This window comes from Malaclemys terrapin, chromosome 24 (genome assembly GCF_027887155.1).
Source record: "Malaclemys terrapin pileata isolate rMalTer1 chromosome 24, rMalTer1.hap1, whole genome shotgun sequence".
Lineage (NCBI taxonomy): Eukaryota > Metazoa > Chordata > Testudines > Emydidae > Malaclemys > Malaclemys terrapin.
The window spans coordinates 11,343,510-11,364,702 of NC_071528.1; the positions used below are offsets into that span (position 1 = coordinate 11,343,510).

General features: G+C 45.1%; 1 protein-coding gene across 1 annotated transcript; it reads right to left on the reverse strand.

The window, feature by feature from the left end:
• Positions 1–975: 975 nt before the first annotated feature.
• On the reverse strand, positions 976–20,892 carry GNA11 (G protein subunit alpha 11). The gene is made up of 7 exons (XM_054013384.1): positions 20,641–20,892; positions 14,247–14,431; positions 12,123–12,277; positions 10,684–10,812; positions 8,226–8,355; positions 7,262–7,415; positions 976–5,175 (listed from the first exon to the last, which is right to left on the reverse strand). Exons 1-7 carry the CDS (start codon positions 20,774–20,776, stop codon positions 4,985–4,987), a joined length of 1,080 nt encoding a protein of 359 aa, XP_053869359.1. The 5' UTR covers positions 20,777–20,892; the 3' UTR covers positions 976–4,984.
• Positions 20,893–21,193: the final 301 nt, after the last annotated feature.

The window sequence follows — 21,193 nt, forward strand, 5'->3', positions numbered from 1 at the left end:
GTGGGAATTCTTAACAAGTGGCTCACCAACATTTCTAGATACAGAAGCGAAGCAGCTGCCTGAGTGTTACTAGTGACATCTGGTGGGCACCTAGAAAACACACTCAAAAGCCTTGGCCAATGCATCTCCCCAGAGCAAGTAGCAAGAAATCAACCCACCAGGTTTAGTTTATATTTTGTGGATTGTAGTAGTCCCGCTGCAAAAAGGCAGAGAGCATAACCCAGACGGGGAACTCTGGGAAATGCATTTCACTCAACATGGATAGAACATTTCACGCTAAACACACCTGATGAGAACATCAAGGTGCGAAGACAAGGACAGCTAGGGTCTGAGGCCCAAGACATTGTTGTATAAAGCTTAACTAAGTCCAGGACTTCTTCAGTTAATAAGTGGCCATGAAATTACAGCTCCTAGCACTCAACCCTCCATGTTTACATGAGTGACCAGTTCACGATAGAGCAGTGCATGCCAGGCCTTGTACAGGTGAAGCTTGCAGAGACGACAATTCTTCTGTCAACAAATGCGGTCTACACCAGGGATTAGGTTGGCATGACAACGTCTCTCAGGGGTGTGGATTTTTCACACCCCTGAGAGATATAGCTAAACCAATGTAAGGTTTCAGTGTAGACCAGCCCTTACTTGAGATTACTAAAATCCAAAAATACAGGTAACTCCCTCTTTCCCTGAGGAGGGACTGTTTCATAGTTCAGGCAGAGGAGAGTTCAGGCACTGGGGTTCTAGTCACATTTCCAAAGGCTTAGGTTGCACCTGGCAAGTCACTTTACCTTTTGTGCCTCAGAGTCCCCAGCTGTAAAATGGGGATAACTATGTCTCCTGCAGATAAATGGTGCTACAGAAGGTCAGAACATTCAAGCGGCTCCTTCACCGATATGAGGCAGCTCCCACCTGCTGGAGAAGTTACTTAGCCAACTGGGGGTGGGAGGAGGGGAGTAGCAAACACACATATCACCAGAACAGGTTTTAGGAACAAAATTTATTCCAATTTCAAACAGAGAATTTATTTCAGGAGAAAGATATGAAAATCAATTTCCATCAGGTATTTCTGCCCAGGAGCCAGAGCAGGACTGTTCCAAGAAATCGTCACACTCCTAGACTGGAAAAGAGAGTCTGGAGCCTGGAACTCAGAGTCAGAAACTCCTTTCCCCTCCCCCATCCCCCCCCCCCCCCCAACACGCACAACAATACATGCATTTCAAATGACAAGGTTTAAAAACAGCATTTTATATAGCATCTTTTTAAATAGGATGTTTAAATTGTTTAAATCAGGATCCTATAATATACAAGTATAACCAAATAATTTCCACCACATTGGCACTTGTAAAGAGTCTCTGGCACTACTAAAGAAGGGGCATTGGCACAAACCATACTTTTAAAACTGGGTGCTGCATTACAGACTTTACCTCGGCTGGACTCTAACAACCTGGGTTTGTATAGTACAATACGATGGTCAGCACACGCCGAAAGCACATTTTAAAAAGTTACCAAGTAATAAAACACGTGGGGGAAAAAAAAAAAAAAAAAAAGAAAGAAACCACCCCGTAGCTGAAGGTAATGCCAACATCACTAGGAAGTAACAACAGCAGACCGAAGAATCCGATTCCAGGAGAAAGGGAAACAGGGAGGGGCAGTTGCTCACCATATGATTGATCCTTATGGAATGATGCAAGGAAACCGGACGCCAATGCAAGGAAAATCAGGACGAACTTCTCCACACCTCCCTCCCCCCATGGGTCTCTCCACTGTAAAGTTTAGGATGACTCGGAGTAGACCTGTTTCAGAAAGTGCACTATGAACAGAGCTTGGCCAAGAGGCTGTTTCCTCAGCCTAAGATTCGGGATTCTTACATGTGAATCTCAACAGACTTCTGTCCTGAGCTTCAATCCCTTGTTCCTGGGAAATCCTGACCAGCCCTATCACCAAAGAGGATGAGATAGGCAAGTTTGGTTTTTGATTTGGCACTTTCACTAGAGCACGCATCTGTTGTGGGGTTTGCCCCCAGAGATGCAGAGCAGCACTGGTTCTGCAAGAATGCTTCACGATCTAAGAAGAAGGCAAACAAAACATCTCTCGCCACGCAGGGGCGGCTAATCCCCCTGCCTTCTCTTCTATGCTACAACCCACAGACAGCTCTGGATTCTGTGCACAACTCTGACCTGTACCTTCTCTAGGTCAGATGAGATTTCAGAAACATGTTGTGGGACAGCCCTAACATGTGATATCCCCACCCAATTACCCTCAAGCCCAACTGGTGACCAGGCCAATAGCTATGCCAAGCAACGGAGCAGGAGGGTAAACAGCATGTGCTCCAATCTTTAGTAAAGCCCAAAATCCTTCCAGAATTCATCACAGCTAGACAAATGCACTCTGTTCCACACAATGGATGACGCAAGATCCTTCCTTCTGTGCCAGATCAACATCTCTTCTCTTGGCAGGTAGAGGGACGATACCCACAAAGATTCAAGTGGGAAGTGCCACCATCATTAACCTTGGAAAGAAACCTCTGGGACATTTGTTCCAAGAATCTGAATCCCTTAGCGCCAAGTCCACTGCCGGCAATTGGATGCAGCGCAAACCACTCATAAGATCAGGGAAGCAGGAGAACTGGCACACCGTATGTTCCAGAAGAACGGCATTTAGAATAGACCGAAGACGATTATAAAATCCTCTTCATAGAACACTTTCGAGAAAAAGGATCATTTTGGCATAAAGACAAAAACGCGGTAAAATTGGTGCAAAGCTGTCTGGCATACGAGAGAATCCCTCCCTTGTTTCTCCTAAACATTAGGCAGGATCAGGAATGTAGTGATTCTACAAGCAGCTGCTACCCTACTCTCAGCCAGACCTGGGTTCTCTACTTGTTGGTCCCAAGGCTATTACTCCAATACCTGCTCCCTGATACCTGGCTGTATCACCTCCAAGAGCTTTCTTTCTTCTGTAGTGCTCGGTGAAATACAGCAGTCTTCCCTCTCCTGTTTTGGAAAACACGAGGGAGCCCTAAAACAGAACGACTGGAAAGTAGTGTGAACTCCAGATTTAGTGTTACACATCAAAGGCATCTGGGGCAGTTCAATTTCATTACATTTTGTGCAAAACACCGATGTAGTGCTCAGTCTACAAATGAGACAACAAAATATTGGACACCCCCTTCAACCATGCAGCTTGGGAGATTAGGGCCTTTGTTAGCCTTAAGCGACCAACAGCAGTCTAGAAGCAACTGAAGCCGTGTCTGGTTTATCCAGAGAATTTGGACCCAATGCTACTCGTTGGAATTGTAATAGAACCATTAGTGTTGCCCATATTTCACAGATGTCCAGAGGTGGGACAGATGCCACTGTTCCTTACTCACTGCTTGCCTTGCCACTGCAGTCTTCCTCTAGGCAGATACAAGAGGAAGCAGAGCTTTGGTACATTTGCTCACTCACCTGCGCTTCTGGAAGCCTATAAAACGAGACAGAAGGGCTTGAAGCCCTCAGTTGAGTGGAATTCAATATGGCACCTAGAATCCATTCCGAGTAACACCTGTATCAACAAACCCAGCTGCCTTCCCCTGTACTAGCCTGCTGTCCATCCCACCACAGGATTCTCACTTCAGCAACACACTCCAAAAGTGGCTGCTGTACTCTCAATTATCAGGCACCCCGCACCTCTGGAGCAAATATCTGTGCAAGTGCTCCAAAGAGAATCCATGCTCCTCTAAAGAAAAACCACAGCAGCATCTGTCTCAGGGAGAGCACAGACAGGAAAATAGTAATAGAACTCCCCAACTCCTCCTAAAACTTTTCACAATCTTTTCAAGCAGTAAGAATCCTCCCCACACCCCAGAATCCGTGTCACCCAACTCTGGTCCTTTCTAGGCAATTTGCGAGCTGGGCAGGAATGAAGCACCCTTACAAATGCACACAGCTGGCACAAGATGTGATGAGGATTTCCTTGCTGTTCACAGCACGCAAGAGAACCAAAGCGTGGCACGTGACATCTCAGGTCTTCAATCCGGAAAAATTTGGTGTTTAAATGCCACAAAATTACGCAGTGAGCTTCTGATCTTCGCTGCATAGAGAAGTCGCTCACTTTGATGCCTTACACTTCACTCAGAGTGAAAGTTTCTTTCCATAAATTGAGCCTACTTTTAAAAATAATAATAATACAGTCAGGCACTTCTCCCCAGGCTCAGCAGCTATTGCTCCAAGAGCGCCCATCATTTAAAGTCCATGAACAAAATACAGCAATATGTAGCAAACTATGTATAGAACATCAATAATTTAAAAAAAAATAATAATAATAATCACAGTCTCCATACCTTTTATAATTGATAAGAAAAAAAAGTAACCCAGACTAAACCGTACAAAGAATGGAAAAGTGATGGCTTTTTTTGTTGTTGTGGGTTTTTTGCTATAGATGGAGAGCAATTGTTCCTCCCCAACATTTCATCACAGTGAACCATGGGGCGTGTCCTTGGGGAGGGCAGGGTGGGAACAAAAAGCAAGCAGGATTAATAATTACACCAGAGGCACCCTATGGCACAAGGCAAAGGGACCAGTAGCATTCCACACTCCCACAGTCCAGTGAATTTACAATCTTGGCCAGAAAAGTTATAGATCTCTATATATACCACGGGAATGAAAAGGAAAATAAAAGCGGCTAAGCGACAAAGTAAAGCCCAAGATGAGGCTGCCTTGGCAAAAATTAAGAGGTGAACAAGGTGCCGAAGAGTGAGGTGTATCCCCCCACCTCCCCCCATTAACTGTGAAATAAAAGCAATTTGTTAAAAATATGAAATCAACTACTCTGTGGACAGAGACATGAGACTCCAGGATAACACTGAGCAAATTCGCCACTCCACAGATCAGACAATTTGCAATCATTACATCATTAAAAATTAAGATTTTTTTCCTGTAATTTTTAAATTTTTCTTTTTGTCTTTTCTTCACAAGGAGGCCTCCAAGGGGGCGAGGGGCAGAGCAGGTCAGACCAGGTTGTACTCCTTCAGGTTGAGTTGTAGGATGGTGTCCTTGACGGCAGCAAAGACAAAACGGATGTTTTCCGTGTCTGTGGCACATGTGAAGTGAGAGTAGATGATTTTGTCGCTGTCTGGGTTTAAATCCACAAACATCTTGAGAATGAACTCCCGGGCTGCCTGAGCATCTCTCTGCGGGCCTGCAGCAAACAAAGGCAACAGTAAACAGCACTGCGCACAGTCCATTACTTGGTTTGAACCCCCAGAATTGCCAGCTTGATTTCTCTCCACCCCCCACCCCAAGGGGAGGAGGTTATGTGACCAAACGGGAGAAGAAATGTAGCACCCTCGGTCGTGGAAGCTGGAACATCTTATGCCGAATACTAACTGGTCAAATCCTAGGGGGTGCGTTTTAAGCTTCAGAATACCAAGCTCTGACAGGCTGCTTTGGACTCTGATCTATGAAACAGAGAATTTGACATAGCCTGCCAGAAGAACAGTCCATCTGGACCACTATACTGAAATGGCAAATAGTAAATGTAACTGAATCTCTCCTGTAACATACCTAGTCAATTGTAAAATAATGCAGATCTTGAGGATTGTAGATTTCTTCCTGATCCCTGTAGTAATCATCTCATGCCCTGAAGCACAAGATCTAGTTCCCATTATTTCTGCATGCCTAACAAAATCAGCTTCGAATCAAGAAACAACCCTAAGACAACTATAGCATTTCCTCTCTGACCAGCCAGTTTATAGAGCTATGAACTGAGCTGCAGTCAGCGGTCACTTTATGCCACTACTAGCTCCTTAGACAGACACCTGGTGATGCTCTATCGTCTATCTGAAGTGCTTGGTGTTCTCATATTGCTTCCATAGCACGGACCACACCTTGAGAGAGAGCATCATCGACCACCTCGCAGTCAAAATCACACAGCATCCTTTGGCAGCTACAGCAATTGGTTATACGGAAAAGTAATATTAGGAAAACATTTCATATATTTTTCTGCTACCTTCTACTGTGATTTAGCAGCTGAAGATATGAATTCACCATGGACCACCAATGATCTCCAGACTAGTGTGAGAACCTCTAACAGTTACCACAAGTAAAGACTTCAGAGATGTCTGTACTTCCTGACACCAGGGGGCAGAAGACTCCAGGGCTGGAAAGAAGACTAATTAGGACCTGTTTTGTTACAAGCCCATAGTGAGGCAAGCAGCTTGCCTGGAAGACCAAATAGATAGAAATTTCTTCAGGGGGAAAGAGGATTCTCCAACTGCCGCCAGTGAACTATGGCCAAAAACAAAAGAAGATGGCTTTCCCTTTACCCAGACAGCAGTTTTCAGCTGCCTCAAAAAGGCTAAGAGTTGGTAGGAGAGGGCTTAGAAAAAAAGCTTGCCTGACCTTATTCTCCTGTCCCACATATACCTTCAATCTCATACAGAGTTGGCATCATCCAATTTAGTGGGAGACTGATCTGCAGATCAGAGGTTACAGAAAACACTGTTTATGCTGAAGAGCTTAACCCCAAATGGGAGCTTCCCTGCATCATGAAGATATTATCAGCCCAAAATTGGGAAGGGCAGATTGACAGGGATTTTACCCTGCCTGAAGCTTTTCAACACCAACATCAAAAAGACTTGGATGATTTGACCAGTCCACACATTAGCCTATGTGAAGGGACTGCACCCTGATCTGGCAGAAGGAGGGGTTTGATGGTCTAATTGGTGTTTTCCCATCTCTTCTACCACTATATTCTTGCATGTCTATAAAGTTCTACACCAGTATGTATATTTCAAGTATGGAAATTAATACTCTGAAATCAAAATAATCGCAGCTCAACTGAGATCCATGCACAGATCTACGGAAAGCAGAGTTTCTGGTGACATTTGGCAGCTTCTTTAAATTGTTGATCTATGAAAAGTTTGCAGCTGTTTTTTCTGTCAGAATCCACAAGTTACATGAAGATCAAGATATTCAAATTTACTCGCCACTTTTGCTTTTTATTAAAAGTATTTCCACCCAATGAAGGGTTTGTCTCCTCCCAATGCCACTCGATCCTACAACAAATTCAGCCCTGAATCTGTAAAATACTAATTTTTATAGCATCATGATTTCACTTTAAATCAAACAGAAGAAAGCAGGAAACAGAAGCCCGCTCACATATGAATTAAATACCTAATTAAAAAAATCTCACAGGTGAAATATTTTTGTTGTTGTTTTCTTCCCCCTCCCCTTATTTAGAAGGTTCATTCTAGTTTGAAAGATCCTCTTTAAAAATCACTTACCATCAAACTCTGGGAAATAGTCAACAAGGTGGGAGTACAGGATCTTGTCTTCCAACAAATCTTTCTTGTTGAGGAAGAGGATGACTGAAGAATTCTGGAACCACGGGTAGGTGATAATGGTCCGAAAAAGGGCTTTACTCTCTTCCATCCGGTTCTGATGCAAGAAATAAACTACATCAACACACCAAAAACCCTCATTTGTGAAAACCTGGCTATCTCTGATCCTAGACACATGAACTCATCCACATCACCCCAGATCTCTCAGATGTCTTGTGTGGAACACCTTTGTCCCATTTCAGTTTTGGTCCAGTGGAGTGTGTACGTAGGAAACAAGTGCAACATCTGTGACTGACTTGAATTTAATTTGACTGGTTTTAATGACATGCCAGTCAACATGCTCTTATTGGCCCAAGTCATTTTATGACTTTAATTTTCATGTGGTAGATCTGGGATCAACTTCTGGTCATGAAGATTTGTTCCCAGCACAGGTATGTGTTGGCTCACAAGAAGGAGTGCCTGCTGCTGCTTAGCAGCCGCTCTTCTAGATGGTCAAGGCACTAGAACGATGTTCGCAAAGAGACTAGCCATTATTTGGCAAGATGGTTGCCATGATACAAGGTATCTAGGGGGGGACATTTAACATGGAAGGGAAAAAAGGAGTGTGTGCAAGATCTTGAGGGCTTTTCATCAGGGACGCAGAGAATCTAAGATGTGGGACATCAGAATGTTTCTGCACTGTGCATTTCAAACTATCTTGTACCCTGCTTCCAGAAGGGTCGTGACCCATTTAGCCCCAGGTTCTCTCTTTGTAGTGGGAAAAGCTGAAGGCCAAAAACAACAGTTACTACTAATTCAAGTTCCAGTTCTCTTGGCACCAAGCAGTTTAGTACCAACCTCTAAGAAAATCAGAAAGACCCTCCCCACTTTCCCCTCATCATTAGGGCCTACTCCTGCTCAGGCTTACCTCATTATCAGACTCCACTAGAACTTGGTCATATTCACTAAGGGCTACTAAAAACATGATGGAGGTCACGTTTTCAAAGCAATGGATCCACTTCCTTCGTTCTGACCTCTGACCTCCAACATCCACCATTCTAAGGAAGAGAAAGACATACAATCTGTCAAAGCAATAGCCTGTCAAGGATCAATAAGAGCGTCTCTACCTGCACCCAAAGCACTAGGATATGAATGAGAGAAACACAACTTTCTCCCCCCAAGTGAAGCAGGCATCAGGATACAGTAACATGCGTCCTCTACGAGCAGTTGTGCTCAGACAGCGTAACAGGAAGTTCTCTGAATGCTAATTCCATGGCCACCTCCATGTTTGACCCACTTCTTTTTTTCTGGGAGACTGACAGCAAAATATAAGCATCCTCATTCCTGTTTGCATCCTGGCCTCATTTACTGAGCAGAGCTTCTGGAACCAGGCTCATCCATCACCCTGAACTATGGAGACTGAAAAGAAACGATGGCAAATCCATTCAAATCCTGTTCTACCAAAAGCCAAAGCTATTTACATTTTGATATTAAGGCTTCATATTAAAACTTCTGATTGGGAGCGAAAGTTTGAGGTTAAGGACTTCCTTTGGCTATTGGGCTTTCCCCAGGACATTATGCTGAATGGAGTCATGCTAATCCATAGGCAAAAGCATGAAACCCAGTCAACCACACATTCACACCACATGCCTAAGAAAAACCATCAGGATACTGGGTCCATAATTCGAACCACTATATTACACCTGCATCTCACTTCTATTGCACCTTTTATACATGGATCTCAAATTATAAAACAAAGCCAACCAAGTCCAAAACCTTTATCTCAATGGAGCATTATTCCCATTTCACAGATGGGGAATACAAATCAGAGACAGTGACTTGCTCAGAGTATGGCAAAGCAAAGAACTGAACCTCAAGTCCAGGTTTCTAGTCTCTCTTTTTACCACTTGTTCACTCTTCTCCCATCTACAACATTAGAAGCTATGACAGCATGGACCAAATAAGTATCTAGATAGAATAAAGGAGAATGCCTGTTGCAAAGTAGCAAACATGTTATCATGCCTCTGTATTTTCTGTCTATTTGGAGATCGTATAAAGGCACAGTTAAACCTACAGATACACACACGATGCAGAAGTGAGTCAAATCCTGATGGCACAAGCTATTTCTAGGAGACCACCTTTGGAAGACACACACTGGAGAACGCACATAAAAGAATCAGTACAGAGAAAGCAGGATCTCTCATCAAAGTTAAAGACATACAGATCAAAGAACCTCAACACTGCATGAAGACAGAAGAACTTCTTGCAAGGGGTTATGTTTCAAATCAGTGTTGCCAGAAGAAGACTTAGTTTTTCCTTTGGTGGATTAAGCTACCAACAGTTTGTCCAATGGGCTGGTGAGCTGTTATGTACTCAGCAGATGCCAGCATGTTAACATATAACAGGAGGAGCCACAATTCCAGCTGTACACCCACCTCAGGTTCTCTGGATAGAATCAGCGAGACTAGTACCAAAACTATGCCATTTAACCAACACCCTCCTCAATTTCCAGAAGCCATTGGTTTCAACTCCTCTCACTCAGATGCCCTTAATAAACTTTGGGTACGTCTATATCAGGGGTCGGAAACGTTCGGCACGCAGCTTGCCAGGGTAAGCACCCTGGCGGGCCGGGCCAGTTTTATTTACCTGCTGACGCGGCAGGTTCGGCCGATCGCGGCCCCCGCTGGCCACAGTTCGCCGATCCGGGCCAATGGGGGCGGCGAGAAGCAGCGCGGGCGAGCGATGTGCTGGCTGCGGCTTCTCGCCGCCCCCATTGGCCTGGGATGGCGAACCGCGGCCAGCGGGGGCCGCGATTGGCCGAACCTGCCGCGTCAGCAGGTAAATAAAACTGGCCCGGCCCACCAGGGTGCTTACCCTGGCGAGCCGTGTGCCGAACGTTTCCGACCCCTGGTCTATACTTACCGCCGGGTTCGGCAGTAAGCAATCAATCTTCTGGGATTGATTTATCGCGTCTTGTCTAGACGCAATAATCGATCCCAGAAGTGCTCGCCGTCGACACCGGTACTCCTGCTCCACGAGAGGAGTACGCGGAGTTGACGGGGGAGCCTGCCTGCCGCGTGTGGACCCGCAGTAAGTACCTTGCAGTTCGAACTAAGATACTTCGACTTCAGCTATGTTATTCACGTAGCTGAAGTCGCGTATCTTCGTTCGAACTGGGGCATTAGTGTGGACCAGCCCTTAAAAAAAATCATACCATGTTTAGGGACCACACCGAATATTCCCCCCCTTCCCAAACACACTCTTAAGTCCTCCCTAGCTAAGAACATGGATACTCTTGATCAGTAGTTTAAAGAGCCAAGAGTAGTGCTCCCCCAGTTCAGTCCCACTTGAAAGAACAAGTATAACCTGGGCTACAGCTTCAGTACCTGAAGATAATATTCTCTAGGTCGAAGGGGTATTCTATTATTCCGGTTGTAGGAACTCTAACCCGTAGCACATCTTGCTGGGTTGGTAGATATCCTGGGGTTGCGATTCGATCCACGTCACTAAGGTAGCTGTGAGAGGCATATGAAGAAAAAAAGCACCTTAGACTGTAGCTCACACTCATGGGGGTTTCAACACATTATAGCCATAGATTCCTCTCTCCCCCCGCACACGTTAAGGAGACCAAAAGAAATCTGACTGCTAGCAGCATCACTAGGATCATTTAAAATGGGACAGGACCAAGTACTGGAACTCATACTTCAGGGAACAACCTTTAACTGAATCCCAAGATTCACATGTACATTTCTATGACTGTCTTCTATCAATTGACAGCAATTCCCCAGAATCTCTTCTGACGTAGTAACTGCCATGTGTTACAGCTCACAAAGTTACAGCCAAACATTCAATATCTCTCTCAATCAAGGGAAGAGAGGAGGCCATGTGCAAAGCAGCAGAGACAAGCAGCTCTTCTCATACTTGTTGCTTCAAATGAGAAGCAGGAAGGCAACAGATGTAGGAAACAGTTACCATCTCCTAGGTCTCTGGAAATCGATGCTGTAGCAAGTCCTTGCTATAGGATGGATTTGGGCATTTCCAATGTTTACTGCAGAATTCAGTTTAATTTAAAATAAACTACCTAGCCCTTCTGGTTATAAAAAAAAAATCTCTATGACCCAACGCGCTGCCATCTTCCAGAGTCTCTATGCGCTCAGACATTCTGCAGCAGCTCCAAATGTCAAATCCTGATCCCCCTCAACCCATGGCTCCATAAGACTAAGTCAACAGGGGAAAGCGGCATTTCTGCTGTGCAGGAACCAGGAACAGGGTACAGAGATGGTCTGGGTGGACACTCCATAGCCACCTGCGCATCCTGGGACAGAGGTGTGAATAGCTCCATTTATCACCCAACAGAACTCGTGGAAAGCAGCTGGTGGTGCTACAAGAGTGTATGGATCTTCCAGACATTCCAGTACTAAAAACTGTATCCCATCCCATCCTCTGCTCCCAAACTCTGTGTGTAACAACTGAAGCCACAAAACCAGAATCAAAAAAGTACAGTGATAAGAGTTGTTTGGAACCAGAGTTACTGAAAAGGCAGGGAGGCATATGCTTACTGTTCAAACTCAGAAGCATACACCCACATTGCCTAGATTACCCCACCAGACTAAATCATTAGCAGATAGATACACCTATAACATGGGGTGAAGTAATAGGAGGAAAGAGGATAATCTACAAAAACTAAAAGAAAGACAGCAGGGCCAGTTTGCAGTGTGATAACCATATTCAGGCATCTGTAGACCTCAGTTAAGTTTTAGGAAGCTTTTGTTTAGCTAATGTGGCCCTGATATCCAGCAGCACACCAGAGTGCTTATGTACTTACTACTTAGCCGAGTCAGAGAGCTGATATTCTCGCCTCCTGTCATAACACTCTTGGATTCCAGGGTCAGTCCACAATGTCTTAATTGCACTTACATATGGCTGCTCAAAGGTTGAGACTTTTTCTACGTCCACTTCCCGAATCAGCAGTGCATTGGTCTGAGGACAGAAGGGTGAAAGACAAGTGAGCATACATTAACCTAGATCCTCTTGCAAGGGCTCCAGGAATGCTACCTCTTGGATGCTGGTCAAGCTGCTTACATCACCTGCAACAGGACAGCAATGGGCAGACTAGACATCTAAAAATTATCCATTCCATTTGTACTTAGACCTCCAACAGGTTAAAAGGAAAAACACCAATTTTATATTCTCGGTACCAGCCACATCTGTAAAAGCTCCTGCAAGCATCACATGATCCTTAACAGAAATTATTTAAACAGAAATGGCAACAGACTCTCTGAATTTAACTTACCAAGTTGTGCTAGAGCATAAGTCACCCACTGTTTAGAAACACCAAAACCCAAGCACAGATCTGAGAGTGTGGCGTCCCAGACTGCCGGATTGGGGAGTGCAGTCAGTTTTATTACCGGAACGTAGCTGCCTAGTGTTTCATTGTAAGCCTTTAATTGATTTTAGCTTACATTTTTAAGAGTGTGGGAGATCTTACTGCAGTCTGCTATAATCCAGGCCTCTTCTTTTATGGAGGAGGAAAAAGAGAATTGGAACAAAACTGACACCACAAAGTGGAGCAGGACTGAAGTCATCACCGCAGCCTGTTGTATTAATACAACTACTACACACACCAATACTGCAATTCCTAAGGGTTTTCTGGATGCAATGAGAAGCAATTTCTGTTCACCCACACTATACTTTTCTTCAAAGAGAGAATTTAATCTAGTTTGCTTTCCTATGTACATTAAGCGTTAGTGGAAGGTGACAGATTATAGCCCCTAGAGTCCTTTAACCACACCCCAGAGAAAACATGGGTAATGCAAGCATCCTCATACCACGCCCATGCCTCAGCATTGACCCCGACAGACAGACTTTTTCTAAAGGCCAAAGGGGAGTTAAGCCTTGAAGAACCATTCAATCCTTGGCCCCTCTGTTGAGAATGCAAACAAGAGGGCCAGTTAGAGGCAGCTGTGATGTGGATACCTGGTTATTAAGAACTCATCTGAGCCCTTCAACTCTTCTTCCATTTACCACTTAATAGTGGTATTTTCAAGTCTATACTGACTTGGGCCTCAATTTGGACCAATGATCTAGAGAAGAAAGGTGCCACATCCTATTACTAATCCCCTAAAGCCTCCCAGTCCCTATGTGGCTATTAAAAAAAGTTAAAATACAGCAACTACAATACACCTGGTATAACTTTTGCACAATTTCATTTTGAAAAATAAATCCACTAAGTGTTAAGACAGCAGAGCATACTAACATCTACGTTCTTGACATTCACACACTTAAAATCATCTGCACTCATATACCTTACAGCCAGCTGAACGAATGTAAACCATATTTGGCCCAAAAGTTTCCAAAATCTTGTAAACCAAGCTTCATCCCAGAATAAATGTTTGTGTTGAGTTACAAATCCTTAAAAAAAGGTTAATAAAAGGAAAATTGACAGATCTCCATCTGCAGCTGTTAGTAGGTGTCACTCCAATAGTGCAATCTTCTGGGCTCTACAACAGCTCCCTTATGCATCTTCCGGCATTCGGTAATGACACTTGTCATACAGTGGAAGGCCCAGCACATTTGAAATGCTTCGGTCTTTGTGAGGTGGGTGCAGATCAGTTCCCACCCCTAGAAATTTTTATGTGGGACAATTCACAGAAGTAGAACACACGTGTCTAGTCAAATGAAAACTGTTATACTCCCTATTGACACCCCTATTAATAAAGCCACAGAGCGGCATCATACCACAGCAACAGTGGAGGATACAACTGCCATACGGGGCCAATTATCAGGAAGTTTGAACAGGCAGCGGAGATAGTACAAAAGGCAGCACAAATACAGGGCAAGAACCTACAGCTGTGCCCTAAAAAAAACCCCTCAGACAAACATGAACTGGTGAAGCAAATCCACCAAGCGACGAAACGATGGCTCGATGTAGCTCTGCAATTCGGCTCACCTTATTCTGTTCGTACTTGTATAGGATCTTCAGGGTCTCCATGGCCCTGATCATGGACTGCATGGCAGTGAAGATGTTTTGGTACACCAGCTTGGTGAAGCCCCTTTTGTCCTCTTCGGAGTAGCCGGAGCCATGAATTATCCTCATCTGTTTGATAAATGTGCTCTTCCCACTTTCCCCAGTGCCTGCAAATGAAGAGACCAAACAAAGGGAAAAAGTCAATAGAGATCACAAATGAGGTTCAGTACAGAGGGAGTAAAGCTATTATTGCATCCTACTCCACTGCACCTATTAATGTATCCAAGTGGATCTACTCCACTGATTATTACTTCTCCAGTTCCTTTTTGGAAGTCTATAGAGTGGTCCCGGTGGGCCCATCCCATACCAACCATAAGCCTAACTGACCATGATGGAAAGAGCACTTGTTCTTTTTGACAGGCTTAAAGCAATTCTGGTACTCACTCCAAATCTTACATTACAGCCACTCCCACATATCCTGCCTCAAAAAGCCCCCTCCCTCCGTCACACCTGACCTATTACCATGCAATCCAGCTTGATGCTATAATCACAATTCCAGCTAAACTCCCTGATATATTCCTAAATCAGTACATTATACAAACTGGGGTGCCAAAGGGTGTGGGGGAAGGCTGTTAGATCATGACAGCTCCAGAACAATTCTCATTTTAGTACAATCACTCTTTTCCTACCCAATCTAGATGCCTCCTTACTAGATATGAACTTGATATATTAGAAAGAGCAGCTCTGAAAGAAAGAAGGGATCAAAAGACTACCTGCACCACATATTTTTCTTCTCAGTGGCCTGAAACCACTGAAATATTTAAAAAAAAAAAAAAATCGTCATGTGAAGTGGTAATCCTTTTTGGATTAGTTTGTGATCACTATCTTCAGAAGTTCAGATGAGAAACAACTTGTGAAGGGGACAAGGAAAGGAAATCTCAAATCTCTACTGTTGAGCAGAGTTTTAAAAGGAAAACAGACCAGCAGGCCAAACAGCAGGAATTAGTAAATAAAGAGTCCAGACACAGTTGAGATGCCGCAAACATCTGAACTCACAATCTCTATCCCTGCTGAAATGGACAAAGTCATCCTTTATCAGTTAGGGGCTAAGTAAGAGGGACACAACTGGTATCAAGCAGATAGGTGGCTTATGTTAATTTTGGCAAGAGGACTGCTAAAGTTTTAGGGAAAGTTACTCTTTTGCCTAAAAGCTTTTACCTACTATTGTTCCAAGTAACATTGAAGATTACTTTAACCCACAGATTTGAGAGTCTTCCTTGTTTCTTCTGTTTGTTACACTGTGGCATTCAACCGTACTTTGCCTAGTCAGTCTCCCCCGTTTGTATGAGTCTCTTGCACAGCAGCAAAGGCTCTGCAGACTCTGTGCTAGGTGCAATACCTTAAACTATAGACTTTAAAATTAACTAGATTTCAAGTGAGTGTTGCTTCAACACAGCCAAGCACAAATGGCGAACATCTCCAATAAAAGAAAAGGGATGGCAAGAATGTGCTCTGAAACCAAAAAGGCTGTGCTGCACGTGCTGCTTGGGCAAAGTACAATGCAGACAACGCACCACTCATCACATGGTACAAGCCTCCCTCATTACACTGCTTTAATACCTGTTGGCGAAGGCCAGGTAGATTTGCACTGGTTGGATGTTTCATACATCCCTAACCCTATCAAAGCCTGCATTCTGTACATGCAGTCAGGTGGGCAGATCAACATTCCTGCCATTAGGGGCTTAGGAAGATGTAAGCTGCATCAGGTGACAGTCCAGTGATGAAAATAAAGCGCGGGAAAGGGACAAAGTGAAAACTTTCTTATCTTGAGGGAGAAAGGGTAGGCAAAGAAAGGCTTCACACAGCCCTGTCACAATCAGGACCCAACTAGCGTTGGGGGAGAACAGGGTTTTCTCCAGTGGCCTCTTCTGCACATATTCATTTATATGGCTACTGATCAGCTGTAAGGATTGACCATATACTCCTTCCACAGACTGCCCCCCCCCATAGCCACCTTACACAGTCTGCAGCTAATTCCTTCACACAGCAATAGCTCAACCGTACGCTGTCCAATCTCCAGAAATACGGATGTTCATTCTACAGAATGCTCTTGTGGAAGTTTTCCCAGATTTGCAGTTGATGTGCATTTAACGAAAAGCTGCCTCAATATGGAGTTTTGCTGATTATATTGGCCCGTGTATTACTTAGATTACAAGGGTAATGAACCCAGGCGCAAGCTCATCTTGAGATATATTAGGAAGGTAACAAATCCTTCAACTCTCCAGATTCAGGGACACAATCTATGGAAAAATCCCTGGCTTCACAACGTGAACCATCAGATCTCCAACTAGAAATCAGGGGGGTTCTGCGTATAAAGACAGAGGCTCATTTATCACAAATGCACATAACAACTCCTTATGAGTAGATTCTGAAGTTCCTATGTCTATTCTGCAGGGCAATAAACAAATACCCAAGCAGAAAAAAGAAAACCAAACACCAAACCAGAAACAGCAAGAAAAGTCTAAAGAGCATAGCAGAATTTTTAACATCTCAGCTTACTGAACATTAAAATAAATTATGTAACTGCCACTAACTAGCTATCTTGGTCTCCTCTAGAAAGTTACACCACACACACAAAAAAAAATAAAATAAAAAAAAAAAATCAGAAAGTGAAATCTTTTGCGGTTGAGTACACTGTGGTGAGAAACACTTCCTCGTGCTTTTACCACAGTAACCAACAAAGAGTAGAGGCGCCTCAAAGCACTTTGATGATGTAACTGTGATACAAACTTCAGCACCAGATCACTAACTTAGGTTCACTTATTCTACCACACAAGAGATCAAATGCACAAGTCCCGACCTTCCATTTTTAAATACATGCCTCCTGCTTGTCTTCGGTCCCTCAACAATATACACACCATCACCGTTATGGAACACCAAAAACACCAGCGAGGATAGTCTCCTGTTGTCATAAGAACATAATAACCTTTTTTATATGATAATGTTGAGATAAGGGAATAATCTGAGCTCACCATTCCTTCAGTCAACCCATAAAAGCCACATAGTTTATAAGTGTTGCTGATGACAAATGCATTTGAAAACGAACTCATGTGTTGGGTCAATGGCACCCATTGCTTACTTTCCTATTATTCTGGGACCAAAGTAACTTTACACAAGAAAAATAATCTCATTTTCTTCATTAAAAAGATTAATGTATGCCCAGTATCAGTGGGCAGTAACTGAAGCACTGAAACAGCACTATTTATTAGCATTCCAACTCATAACAGCACTTCTATTTTTCACTCAATATTTCTGGTTCAGGCTTCAATATAAACCAACTGTCACCACACTGGCCAGCGAAGCAGTGTGGAAGAAATTACCTCTGCTTACCCTACGTTCTTATTGATACTCTACTGTTTATATGATTTCTCTTAAAATATATCCTGCCCTCCCCAAAATTCTTCACCAAGAAAATGCCTCTCTCTAACTAATATGATCTGCATTTATGCTGCACCATAGGATTCCGAATGACTTTATGAACCAGAGGAAATTAACTTCACCCACCACTAGAACTACCCCCTTTACGGGCTAATGTGACTCCTGCTTAAAAGTGCACAATACTTCGTAACAGTTTAGGAGAGGCAGTGAAGAGTACCATATCCTCTTGAAAGTGAAAATGGAATATAAGGAGGCAGAATGCAGTTATTAGGGCTAACGCTGTTACTCTTAGGCCTTGTCTAAACGATGGATGTCTGCCCCCAAATCCTAACTAGTTTTTTAAAAAGTTTAGCCGGACTGATTTTAAAACAGGTTGGAGCCAGTTGTAGACCAGGGTCCAGGCAGCTTGAGGTTTTTTGTTTTTAAATGAATCAGTGTTCAAACTAGTTGAGTCAAGGAATGGTTCAGACCTCCTAGAGCTTACTCTAACCATAGTACAACCAGTTTTAAAATTGGTTCACATTAACGGTTTTAAAGCCAATTAGATTTGGGGGAAGGAAAGTTCTCTAGTATAGACTCAGCCTTAAGAAAATGGACAAGTGATCAGAAACCTGGTTTTACATTTCACCTGGACAGCAGCACCTCCAACATGCTTTTAACATGCTGCTCGGATACTAGGAAGAAAGTGCGCCATTTACTCAATGAGTAACACCACTATGCATCAACCTAGATATTCCTATTCAGCCATTCCTGGCCAGACCCAGCCTCACTTAGCTTGTGAAAGCGGATGCAGACATACCCACATGCGGATTTGGAACTGGACCACCTTACATCTTCAAACATCCCTGACTGGCATGCCAGTTCAGTACACATACCAAATTAACAGCCTTATTTAATCAGACCTGCTTCCCATTTTGATCTGAAATCACAGACAATAGATGACAAGGCCCATGACAGAATGTATAAGAGAGCAGCAATAACTTAGTGTTTTCATAGGTCTCATGGTTTAAGAGTAGCTTATGGGCTACCTGCACCCCAGCATCACATTTCCTGCTAACATTAAACTCTGTAATCTCTTAATTTTTGAAAAACGTATGATGGCAGCGCTCCGAAAACCATGTAGAAGAACCGATTCCCTATCCACTAGGAACCTCGGTGGTACTATGAGACACCTTAGTATGCTGATGGAGATAGGAACATAGACAAAATTTTGTTTACATACTTAAATGACACTCTCACCCCACCAGTGTGGTATCTGAACAGGTATGTCCTTATCCTAGTACAGTGGAGCCCCACTCCTAGAGCTAGTCCTGACTATTTTCCTTTCCAGTACTAATCCTGCTCCATTCTTATGACTCCATTTGACTTCAGATTTACTTTGCCTTATCTTTATTTCTTCTTGCCCGCCCGCCCTCCCTCCCTGTAGGCTGGTTTAGAGATGTGGCCTGCTGGAGAAGAGAATGTGAGGAAAAGAATGGTACCCAGGGACCTTGGGAGCTGTAGCTGGATAAATTCCCCTGTTTAACAAAGGAGGGAGAAGACCATAGAAACCACCAGACTAGGTGGAGATGACTCCTTCATTAAAGACCCAGAAGCCTGCCAACAATATATAATTACACCAGTTTTAGTAATGAAAATTCTCATGCACAAATAAGGCAGTAGGTCCAACTCCCCTATAAAAAGAGTTCTCCAAGAGGATTTTTTTTTTTAAGACAGAGTCATTTCAATTTTGAAGTTTCTGCTTATGTCAAAAGCAAATTTAACACAACATCCACTATGATAGAAAACAAATAAACCAGTCAACCCCCAGATTGAATATTAAAATTACTCCAAATGTAGAATGAATAAGGAAGACAACTGTTTAGACATTACCATGCCCTTCTTTTTAAATTTCCCAAACTCTTTTTCCTCACGAGTTATATTTTGGACAACAGCAAAGTGCCTGACAGTTGTCAACTCTGATAAGTAGAAAAAGGTGTGCGGAGTTGGGGGTCTGAGCAGCATAGATGTGCCTCCAGAGAGTCGCTAGAGGTTAACATGTGGGTTCTAAGATGGGGGAAGGAAGGATGGCTACTACCGAGTAGTTAGTATAGTGCCTAGCACAATAGGGCCCCATTCTTTGTTGGGCCTCAGGCACTAGTGTAACAAACACAATGATTACGGTCAACAACAAATACACGTAGAGCTTACAAGGCACATAGTTTTTAAGCATACAGAGGGTCCTGTGGCACCTTTGAGACTAACAGAAGTACTGGGAGCATAAGCTTTCGTGGGTAAGAACCTCACTTCTTCAGATGCAAGTTTTTAAGCATGGGATGGGTGCAAAAAAAAAAATCCCTATTTTAACATAGGCCGGGGGCTGCCCATAGAGCCACAAGGGACGTGCTCACAGCAATCAGCCCTGGGGAAGAAGGTAACTGAGGCAGGGGAGTGAAAGCCAGCTTCAGGGTGGGCACGATGGGGAGAGGGGCGGAGATCCAGGGATGGGGGGGGGGGGAAAGGAGAGAAAAGAATGGGATCTAGGGCAGGTGCTGGGCTGGGGCGGGAGGGCAGGTGCTGGGGCGGGAGGGCAGGGGAAGAAGAGGAGAAGAGCCAGAGCAGGGCGAGAAGAACAGGGGGTCGGGGTGGGAAGGGATCCAGAGGGGGGGGGTGCTAAGGGGTGGGGGCCAGCAGAGCCCCCAGAAGAGGAAGAGATCCAGGGCGGGGGGGGAGGGGCGAAGGGGGGGATCCAGGGCGGGGGGGGGGGAGGGGCGAAGGGGGGGATCCAGGGCGGGGGGGGGAGGGGCGAAGGGGGGGATCCAGGGCGGGGGGGGGAGGGGCGAAGGGGGGGATCCAGGGCGGGGGGGGGAGGGGCGAAGGGGGGATCCAGGGCGGGGGGGGGAGGGGAAGGATGGGGGGGCTGCCCGGCGCGGGGGAGGGGCGCGGGGGGGCTCCTCACCCAGCAGCAGCAGCTTGAGCTCCCGGCGCGCGTCGCGCTTGTCCCTCCGCAGCTGCTTCTCGATCTCGGCGTTGATGCGCTTCGACTCCTTCACCTCGTCGCTCAGGCAACAGGCCATCATGGACTCCAGAGTCATGGCTCCGCCGCCGGGACCCCCGGCCCGGCCTCCTCAGCCCGGGACCCCGCCGGCCCGGCCCGGCCTCGGCCTCGCCCCCGAGCCCGGGACCCTCCGCCCCCTCCTGCCAGGCCGTGCGCCGCCGCCGCCCGCTCCCTCCTTCCCCCTCAGCCCCGCCGAGCGAGCGACAAGCGCGCACAGCCTACCCCGCTGCCGCTGAAAACAAGGCCTGACTGACTGCGGCCGCCACCAATGGGGAGCTCTTCTTGGCCGGGAGGGGCGGGGTTCGTAACGGCCCGGGGCGGGGCCCGCAGGGTGCAAGTTTGGTTGGGCGAGCAGGAAGGGAGGAGGGAGCTGGACGCGCGTTCAGGAGCCGGGGCGTGGGGCCGCTGGGCATTGTGGGATGGTGGAGGACTGTGGGAAAGGGGGGGGCTAGGT